Consider the following 10785-nt stretch of genomic DNA (forward strand, 5'->3'; position numbering starts at 1 on the left):
GGCCCAATTCACCCCCTCTTAGGCATCGTGATCCTTTCAGTGAGTATGCATGGATATTTAAATTATGGGAGATTTACTACTTCCAAGAGATTCTAAGGTGTTAGAGGTAGAAATGTACCTCTCTAGTGTGAAATCCACTTGAAACACCCATATGGAGAACCATTATTAACTAGACATACAAATACACTATATTACCATATGATATCAACACTAAAAGAAAATGCCTCTAATTACTACCTGACAACAAAAACACCAAAGACAAAGCTCTTCAAACCACTTAAAACCAACTAGAGTCAAGTCACAATAAAGCTTATGTGTAGAACACACCACACACAAGCAATTTATACATCTCGAAATAAAACTCAAGTGCAAACAAACATATGTAGTGCACATCACAAATGTAACTATTGCAAGGTTTATGAGCTTGCTCCTACTACTTATGTGCTACTAAAAAGAATTATCCCCTTCAATTGTTTAATCTTGTCCTTCCGATGACCAATACATATCTTTTGTATCCTAATTCTTCCCCTTTGTCATCAACTTCCACAAAAGACGACACCACTTAAGATGAATGCTTGTACACTTGGGGTGGACCACACTTCAATTGAGAATGCTCACTTCTAGACCAAATTTGATCCTTTTCAATCACATTTGACTTTTTGGTAATACTTTTGTTGTCTGGTCATATTTGTTGTCATCAATATCTTATATTAGTATTTACATGTAGATTGAAGAAAAAATGTTTATTTTTATAATGGTTGAGGTGGATAATTTAGATGCAAATTGAAATATGCTACTTCATATTATCTTTTATAATGGTATATATCAAAAAATTAGATGTAGTTATTTTGCATTAACTTTCGTAATCATAAAGCATGACAATTTATAAAAAAAACATCAGAAGTTTATATCTTTCATAATTGCAAAGTTTTGGTAATTCAGATATAAAGTTAGAGGTTACTTTGAATTGTATTTTATCATGACAGAGATGAGTAATTTAGAAGCAAAATTTTAGGGTTACTTTGAATTATCATTCTAGCCTCAAACATGTTTAATTTACATAAAAATTATAGGGTTATTTATCTATCTTTCTTAATGATAATAGCTATTATATATTAGCGATGATAATTAGAGTATACCAAACTAAATGTTATGACATTTCTAATTTTTTATGATAATTTTTAAGATTTATGTTTGTTAGCATATTTGGTGAGAATTAGTAGTATCTAGTTAGTAACAGTAAAGTGTACTTGTATTTGAGACAGAGGACATGCCAATGCTTATTGCTAAGTGATTTATACTCCCAAAACATAAGCAGTTCGACCCATTCAAGCGTGCATCGCCCAAGCCATTTTGCATGGCGCTAAAGCAGCTGAGCAGGCCGTGATCAACATAAGATAAAGACAGCAATAACCTATATATGACCATGTGGTCATTTGGACAGTTCAGTAAGCACCGCAAGCAGCAAAGGGGCAGGCAAAAGCAGTAATAAAGCTCGTAGGGATCTGTGAAGGTCAGGACACTTCTCAAGGCAATGGAATGAAGCACTGGCTAAGACATCCATGCAGGATAGCAGCCGCCCGGCGCTGGCACTGGCTGCTGGTTCATGTCCATCGTATGGTATCTGCATAAACGGAAGTAGTGCAGGATTCAGACACGAAGACAACTTTGTGTGCGTGCGTGTGTGAGAGAGAGCGCGACGAATTACGTAGGTTGCAGACATGGGTTGCTCTCCAGAGCCTGGAAGAAGTGTTCTGGCTGTGGAGGGTCATGGGACAACATGCCGCCTTCGCCTTGCCACGCTAACTGCGGGGGAGAAGCCGCCTCTGCCTCAAACTCGCCCAGCTGAAACAATAGTGGCCCAACAATAAACGATTCGACAAAAAAGCAAAAGAGAGTTGGCACCATTGGTTTAGCTTCAAAAGTGTGGTGACAAATGCAGAAGTAGCTACTGTGCTAAGTGCTAACCGTCCGTCTACGAGTTTTCCAGTTCAGTTGTCACTTACCTTCCTTTTCAGAACCCTGTTTGCATCTTGCAGCATTTGTTCCTGCAAGAGATGAGGCCGGATGCTCAGGCATATATTATTGGATTTCTGATTTTCTGTATTGAAACAGAGAGTCATAGTAACATTTCTGCAGTGATATTACCTTTCTCTTTAAGTCACAAAGTTCATCAAGTAACACTTGAGTCTGCCAAACCCAAATGAAGACATGCATAAAGGAGTTACTTGGATAGAAACATGGTGCGGCATTCCGAATTTCAGGAGAAAACAGGAATAGCCTTTTAATACTAAATTACAAGAATGGTAAATTGCAGCACAATCTAAGTTTTAAATACCAGTTAAATGCCTCCTAAATTGTATACACCTCGATTTTTTTTATTTCTACGTTTCCAAATTTCAACTAAAACGAAAGTAGCACAAATCAACGTAACCACGGCACCCTGTCTTTTCAAGTGAGATTAATCTAGTAATTTATTGAATAAATAATCAATGCATTTACAATTGCAATATCATGGATTATTGGTCGAGATATAAACTAGGAAAGTGCCATGGCATGAATTATTGTTCGCTATAGTTCTGTTGTGCACAAAATACCATTGACCTCATTCATCCTGAATGGCTGAATACCTTCTCTTACTTTACCTTTCTTGATCTTATTTGCTTCAAGGTCTTGTCTACTTGATTCTCAAGCTGGTCAAGTTCACTTGGGCTAAGTAGGGCCAGATCTTCACCAAGAAGATTCCTGCAGCGGGTTCACCAGTACTTTGTTTACCAAAACAAAGCAAATACTGGAGTAGAACCATACCGAGGAAAAATAGGAGCGAACTTACGGAAATATCGTACCTTTGTGAGTGCTGTAAAACCTCAACTCGTGCCTTCAGCTTCACATATTCTTGATAGTTATTCTGCACTTTCAGATATTAGACACTGGATGGAGAAAATCCCAAAAGTCTCCATACGGTCTGCAGCTAAACTATCTAAATGTGATATTCAAAACATTCATGTTATTTAACATGTCTCATCTACTATATTTAATTTAGAGTTAAATGCATCGGTGGTCCCTAAACTTGTCAAGGAGTGTCACCTAGATCCACTGTCACTTATGTCCACGAACTTTGAAAATACATTTCTAGCTCCTTAAACTTATTAAGTGATATACCACGCATCCCTAAACTTATAAAATGTTGCATCACATATCCATTACTATACTATACCGGCCACTACGGTGTGCCACTTAACAAATTAAAGAACCTAGAAATATTATTTTAAAATTCGTGGACCTAAGTGACATCCTTTGACAAGTTTAAACACCATTCATGCATTTAACTCTTTCAATTTATACTAATCCTTTCAGTATACATTTTACCATGATTCTTTTATAGTTATATTATATGATAGCAAATCTATATGAGAATATATACATGAGGAATATATGGCCCACTTCTTTAAAAAAGCAAAACGGCCTCTAGCTAAGTTAATTAGGAGGTCCTCATGTCCTAAATTCGACTACTTGTAGAAACGAATTTTAGCCCCGGTCTTGACCTGCTTCTAAAAAGAAACATAGGTTCTCTGGATTGCAGGTTTTTTTCCCTTTATCCCTACATTATTCTGTAAAAATAATAGATTCATGTGAAACTTCAGTATTTCCTTGGTGCCCTAATAGTTTTTGTTATGAACTATTGACGATAAAATCTTTTTCAGAAAAAATAGTGGTCAGTATTTTAACAGATGGATTGCATGTACTTTACAATGATGATGTTTACATATCACCATCAAAAGATGTAGGTGTTATTAATCTAGTACCATATACCGTTCTTAGTAAAATACATACAATAAGATAGCTGTATGTAGAAATTTATCTTACCACTAGTACAGCATAAAGCAAGTACTACAAGTCTAACAATTGCTTGTCACTATGACGGGGCCTGTTCATAGCACGGCATTGGCGAAATATTTGAAAATTGGTACAGATAGTGTTTACCATAGTTTAACTTTATGCAATTTCCTAATATGAATACATGCAGATAATATATAGCCAGTTTATTATTTGCCGTGCACCTGCTGGATGCTTCATTGGATTTGCAACTAGCCAAACTACTGAATAATTTAAAGTAATGTTAATGACATGGACAACATGGATCAAGAAACATTCCAGTAAATTTTTTAAGGTGTGCTGGAACACTCATTCAAGTACTGCCACCATGACGGGCTAGCATAAAACTCATGAACTGGGCCAGTGCACCTCACACTTGATGTCTGACACAGTACAAACTTTTTTTTCTTCAGTTATATAGCAAATATTGCAATTTCTTTCAATGTTTCTCATGGTTCCTTATTTTTGTGAGGATATAGTTCTAGACCAGCTGTCCAAAATCCAAACAAACTGAAACTATTCAGATTTTTGCACTTCATGACTGTACTGTCAATTGATAGATCATCAGTGCATTGGTTGATCTTCAAGAAGACTCTCTTGCATTAAAACAACAACAATCTTCAAGAAGACTCTTATGCATTAAAACAACAGCAGTTTTCTAGCGCGTTTGACTTGTGTAATTAAAGATTGGGACAAACTCGGCCGGGAGTGAAAGACCGTCCTCCCGGTATTATATTAAGAAGATACCGAAATATAGTCCTGGCCAAGAAAACTCCCGAACTCTGGCCTCCATTACTTACGGACCGATCAACCGTCCACTCTGTAACGGCTGGGTCGGAGGGGGACGCGCAGGATATCGATCCCCGAGAGTGGGTGAGACACAACGAGTGGATTTTTTAACCAAACCCGAAATTCGTCCCCGAGGGGATCAAATCCAGGACCTGGAGGTGCTACTCGTAAGTCTTAACCATTACACTAGAGATCCTTTCGCCGTTAAGGATTGGGACAAAAGGCGTAACAATAGATCTTGTACAACAAAATTAAATAAGTTGAGAGATAGTATTTCACTAGTACTTAGTTTTATACTGAACCTATTTTTATGAAAATCATTGCTTCAGAAATGAAATATTAAGTAGAAATGCACAGTTTGATGATCAATTGTTTTCTCGACAAAACAATGATGAATAATAAGAAAATAATAATAAACCTATAGGTTTGTTATTATGGGTATTTAAAAAAACTCGACATACAGGGGTAAGACAACCACCAGACATTATATTAAAAGGAAAATCATCACATATGGGTTAAGAAAACTCTTAAATCAACTTAGAATCTGAAGAATGCTACTTAGACTATCTAACCAACTCAGCTAAAGGACCTTTTACATGAAGGGTATTTAGTCGGGGACAATTGGTCGTATTTGAAGAAACTATTGACCTGGTATGTATAGTTTCAGAACTTGAACAATGTTAGTAAAACCAGGCTGTTATGAGAAATACACATGATAAAAAAAAAGTGGTATGATCTGATCGCTAGAGTGTACAATCTTAGTTAAACCTGAAGAGTGCACAATGTTAATAATAAAAGTTTGCAATAGTAGTAAAATAGATAGTCCTCGCACCTGCATCTGATCGCTAGATGGCACTGCAGCATCGGCTGAAGCATAGATGTACCTCTGGTACCGCTCTAGAGTCTTAAGCAGACTGATATTAAGGCAATAAAATAATGAATAAGTGATGCCATGAATAAGTGATGCCTTTATAGAGAGAGAGAGACAAAAAGTCATGAAGAGACTAGAAACCATGCCAGCTGTATAACGCTTCTAGCAAAAGGAAAACATTGTTTCTGTTCATTATGCCTTTCTAATTAAATAATTCGATTATTCTGCCTCTTCATTTGATTGGAGGTTAGGCGCTTCCAAGAATTGATTCAATGGAATTTGAATTAAGCATCAGCTACACTCATCATACTTCTGAAATTTATCACTTGAGCAAGTTAAAGGTCTATTATTGCGAACACAAGATCGATTTGTCTATTGTGGTTCGAGTTAATGATGAGTGGTTATTAATAGGTAGTGTCTCGGGTTGAGTCGTGGACTAACCGAGGCGTGAGTTATTTGTACAACCATGTATGTCAGCTTGTCGTGTGTAGCTGTGGAGCACAAATATGGTGGTAGACGATGAAGGTGAAAATCATGCGGGTTCATACATGGGCCGGGGGTGAAGAAGGACGAGCGTTAGGACTTGACCGAGGGACCAGAGTCGCCAGGTGACTAGCCGTGGTGGCTGACACATAGGATACGCACTCACGCGATGACGTGGCGGAGCGGATCGTGTCGTCGGCGCGATCGAAGATTGGCGAGACACGTGTCTAGGACGTGGGGGATGCACATGCAGTGTGCTACTCGCGGCGGTTTGATAGTTGAGCCTCAAAAAAACAACCAGTGTTTCGGATGGCAGGTTTGCTGAGTTTGGGCCTCAACTCGGTGGTGCCGGTTCCGGCGAGAATTGTAGGCGACACGTGGCGTCATCGTGAAGGTGCGTCCAGGCGAAGCAACGTTTTGTAGAGCGTGTAGCCATCAGACCAAAATTTCAAGAGTTGGTCCATTTTGTTCCGGCTAAGTGGATAGACTATATATCTCCGAGTAGTTTAAGAAGTAGTAATAACCCTCTATAAATAAAATGGTGGACTGATTGTTTCAACTATCTCTTTGGCTATCTCTTTTTTGGCTAGCTCATTTCTATTTAGAAAACCCTAGTTTCATTCTCTAGTTTTTATAGTAATTTAGCCTGAGATCTGCAGCTGATTTGAACTCCACTTCCGTGTCTTTGCAATCTTCACCTCATCATTCAAAAAAAGGGTGACCATATCCATCTACATGATTTGTTGAATCATGTGCTCAGTTTTGTCTTTGCTGCAGTTTTGATTCGATTTTGTTCTGGCTCTCTTCTCTTTCCTTTTCTCTTTGGATTGTGGAAAAACCTTCGAGTTCTTGAATTAGAGATTTGTTTTGGGGTTTCTCTCTGGGTTTAATTCAGTCCTTAGACCGCTAAGAACCTCTGGTTTGCACGGTTTTTTGTTGTGGATTGATCTGAACTTGTTTTGATCAAAAAGGCAAAACCCAAGTCTGTTCGTGTTTTCTGATCTGCGATTGATTTACAAATCCGTTTGAGTTCTAAATTTGTGTAGACCTTGGAAGCTCATTTGTCAAGGTGTCTGTAAAATTTCAGCTTAATCGGAGTCCATTTGGTTCATTTCGCATTCGAAAACTGAATTTCGAGCCACTGAAAACAGCACCGAATAGCGACACATTTTTTACTGATTCGGACTTTTCGGTGTCCAATTTGTGAGCAATTTGTTTTATTGGTCCCGTGTGAGTTCTAGGAATATTTTGAAATCATGAGATCACTGGTTGGCTGATATGTTTTTGGTTTGTGTGATTACTTCATCTCAATTGAAGTTAAGAGCTCCTTTTCTAGTTCTTAGCAGCAAAATTTGATTGGCTACCATTCACCATCTCTGGTCACCTCACTTGTCCTTCAATTAATAAATTTTATGTCGAAATTATAAGCTCCTATCGGTTTAAGGCGTGGCTTGGTATTGTAGGTCAGCCTTGATCCAGCCAAATTGAAGTTTTTTTGGATCCTCTAGATTGTTGGTTGTTAATTAAATAAGACGAGAGAAGGCAAGTGAGGTTATATGATTTGGAGCTTGGACTATGTATGGATTAATATATATAGAGGTTATTTTAAACTTTTATAAAATACAGCTTCAATTTCAATTAAAAAGTATTGGTAAAAGGAAAGTGTCAGCATTGATATGGCAATTGAATTCTTTGAGCACAAACCAAGTATGGTTTTGTTTTTCATGTAGGACATTGACATAGTCTACAGTTTATAGATTTGAACCATTATTTTCCTAGCATATGGTACCAGAAGTCAATAAAATGCAACCAAAGTACTTATTATAATATGGATCAGTATATTGCATAGTAGTAAAAGTGGAGAGTCAATTAAAATCACTCAAAGCTATTGATTCCTAAAAGAACACAATACAAATTGACTATAGCCTACTTCAGTGTTAAATCTAGTGTACTTATAGGCTACTTGTCACATTTCATGTTTCACTAAGTACTCCTTTCGTTTCACAATTCTTTCATTTTGGACAAGTTTGGGGTTAAACTTTTACAACTTTAACTATCGAGAACTTTTAAAACATTTATAGTTCGTAAACAATAAAACAAATAATTAAGATTATTCCCAAAATATTATTTGATAAAACATATATTTATTACTTTCTTCATTCATAAATATATGACACCGTTGACTTTTTTTAAAAAAAACTTTAACTACTCGTTTTATTATTCAAAAAATAATGAGTTATCAATTATTTTTTTGTGATTTGTTTTATCACTTAAGGTAGTTTATATTTGACTTAAAATTTTATATTTTTGAATAAATATTTTAAATAAGACGAGTGGTCAAAGTTTTTTTTAAAAAAGTCAACAGTGTCATATATTTATAAACGGAGCTAGTATTTTTTTTGTATACGTCATAACAAAACTATAGCCAAAAGTTATATTATGGTGAATGTGCCATTGTCCAAGATGACCAATTATGGATTCATGCATAGCTAGCGTAGTAGGGTGTGTTTTTTGAGTTCTAGATTTTTATAGAACAGTTTTGGATTTATATTCTGAAATATTTTTTAGTAAATCGGAATCACTTTATTGAACCGTTTGCAGGTTAGCTAACAAGATTGGTACCAGAAAAAGTAAAATCGGGCATAGCAACTCAATTTATCTCTTTTTAATTTTAAAAGCTTAAATGCCCCCCTCCCCCTTCTGATTGTATGGTTTTAGAGCAACTCCCCTATAATACGAAACTGTTGTATATGTAAGTAGGTGATGTGGTTTAAGGATAGATCTCTTTGTTTTTGTACAGAGTAGAAATTGCAGATACATCTTACATTACATTGTTGCAATAATAGTACCTTTTTTTGGAACAATGTGATAATACTTGGTACTGCCACATATAATGCGAGAAGAGAGTAGTACTAGAACGAATATTCGTGATTGATTATTTAAAAAAAAAGATGATTGCAATAAGCAATGTATCGGGAAAGGTGCATGCATATGCTAATACCAGTTTATATTACCGTTCAAAAAAAATGTCATACATATGTTTGCCCATTATCTAAACATCACGTTATGTTATATCTAAAAAAACACGGTGCAGAGAAGTATATATGCAGTATGCTGGATAGAATTGTATTAAAAGAAGTAGTTGCCGAACTAAAAACTCAGAAAAGTGCGTGCATATGTTAAGACCATATTCACATATATTCTAGTCGAACTGCGTGATACTGAAACAGCTGCGTTGAATGCATATATGTGCACGGACATGAACTGATACATTTGCAGGCCAGGTACACTGATGAGGTGCACATCAAATGAAACCCTTGTTTTTCCCTTGAGTGACACACACACAGAGACGCAGACCGTAGACCGTAGACCGCATACATGTGTCGACCTCCTGGTCGCCTTTGCCCGGACCCCCCCCCCCCCCCCCCCCCCCCCGTCCGTTTGTAGACTTTCTATGCAACCTACTAGCTTCTGAAGATACGAGTACTGTGTACGCGCTGTACTGGTTGCCCAATAGAACAGAAAAGAATAAGGGGGGAAAACAGCAAATTAAAGCGCCACCGCCACCTATGAGTTTATGCAAGGACGTAAGCGTGATGAGGACGGGCAAACAAAACCCAGATCGAATCACACGTACGAAGGATTAGTGGCTAACAAAAAGGAGAGAGGGGAATCGGATCGAAGCGAAGCGAATATATGTGTAATAGGGTTTGTATGGTTACTTGGAGGAGGATGAGAACTGGTAGAGGCGGCCGGCGTGGGAGAAGAGGACGAGCGCGACCTCGGCGTCGCAGAGGATGGAGAGCTCGTACGCCTTCTTGAGCAGGCCGTTCCGGCGCTTGGCGAAGGTCACCTGCCGGCTGATCTTGTTCTCGATCCGCTGCAGCACCACCTTCCCGCGCCCCATGGTGCCCTGCCTGATCTCTCGGCTTTTTTGCCTCTCCGGATCGACGATCCCTCAGCGATTCTGCTGCTTTCTCTCTCTCGCCACCAGCAGGCGCTATCAGCGACCTCTTTAAACGACGGATTTGCCCCGTTCGTACCGCAATTATTGACGAAGGCGGTCCGTGCCCTTCGCCCTCTAGCGCAGACACACTGCACACAGGAGCCCGCGCTCGCTCGCTGCTCGCGCTCTGGGTTTTTCTGGCTGCCACTCAATTGGCTCGACGGGTGAGGGCCCTGCGGCATGTGGGTGGTGGGCTGCTATATGCTCGCTCGCTGCCTGAGGCGCAGCGAGGGTGGAAGGAGCGAGACGGATGTTGAGAGAGCGAGGCCGGCGGGGAAGAATCTTTCTTTGGTGGGGGGGTGCAGATTGGATCTCGCTCTCGCCTCGCGTCCTCAGTTTTCCTCACCCTAGGTGGCCACTAGGCTCCTCCTAGGTTTCGTTTCCACCGGCCGCAGGGCACTGACGATAGGTTAGGTCGACAGGCGACAGATACCGCCACATTTCGAGTGGAGCTGGCCCCGTGGGGAGTACAAGTAGTGTACCTATACACACAACCCTCTTCATCGACGTCGCCGCGGAGGGGCCCGGACCGGATGCATGGCCGCGGCGCTGCCGGCGAGACGGCCGGTCCATCGGTACTCGGTAGATGACGCCGCGCGCGGCGAGATCGAAAGACTGGCCTGGTGACGAGACGTTGAGGTCGTCGGCCGCGTAACCCGTGTGAGAGCGGGCGAGAGCGAGAGCGAGAGGAGGGCGATGCGGGGCGGCGAATCCGAGGCGGAGATCCGGGTCGCTGCCGTGCACAGGGCCCGAATCAGGA

At 39.6% G+C, this 10785-nt stretch overlaps 1 protein-coding gene across 1 annotated transcript; it reads right to left on the minus strand.

The window, feature by feature from the left end:
• Positions 1–1258: 1258 nt before the first annotated feature.
• LOC542038 (MADS24) lies at positions 1259–10434 on the minus strand. The gene is made up of 8 exons (NM_001111679.2): positions 9742–10434; positions 5498–5579; positions 2847–2908; positions 2646–2745; positions 2149–2190; positions 2007–2048; positions 1709–1845; positions 1259–1624 (listed from the first exon to the last, which is right to left on the minus strand). Exons 1-8 carry the CDS (start codon positions 9924–9926, stop codon positions 1552–1554), a joined length of 723 nt encoding a protein of 240 aa, NP_001105149.2. The 5' UTR covers positions 9927–10434; the 3' UTR covers positions 1259–1551.
• Between the last annotated feature and the right edge of the window lie 351 nt (positions 10435–10785).

The sequence above is a fragment of the Zea mays genome, chromosome 1, assembly GCF_902167145.1.
Source record: "Zea mays cultivar B73 chromosome 1, Zm-B73-REFERENCE-NAM-5.0, whole genome shotgun sequence".
Lineage (NCBI taxonomy): Eukaryota > Viridiplantae > Streptophyta > Magnoliopsida > Poales > Poaceae > Zea > Zea mays.

Excerpts from the sequence above, each read along its gene's own strand:
- LOC542038 (NM_001111679.2), bottom strand. The coding sequence starts at position 9,926 with ATGGGGCGCGGGAAGGTGGTGCTGCAGCGGATCGAGAACAAGATCAGC. Across the intron at positions 5,580-9,741 it reads CAGTTCTCATCCTCCTCCAA|TCTGCTTAAGACTCTAGAGC; the intron begins GTAACCATACAA and ends CCTTAATATCAG. Across the intron at positions 1,846-2,006 it reads ACAGGGTTCTGAAAAGGAAG|CTGGGCGAGTTTGAGGCAGA; the intron begins GTAAGTGACAAC and ends CTATTGTTTCAG.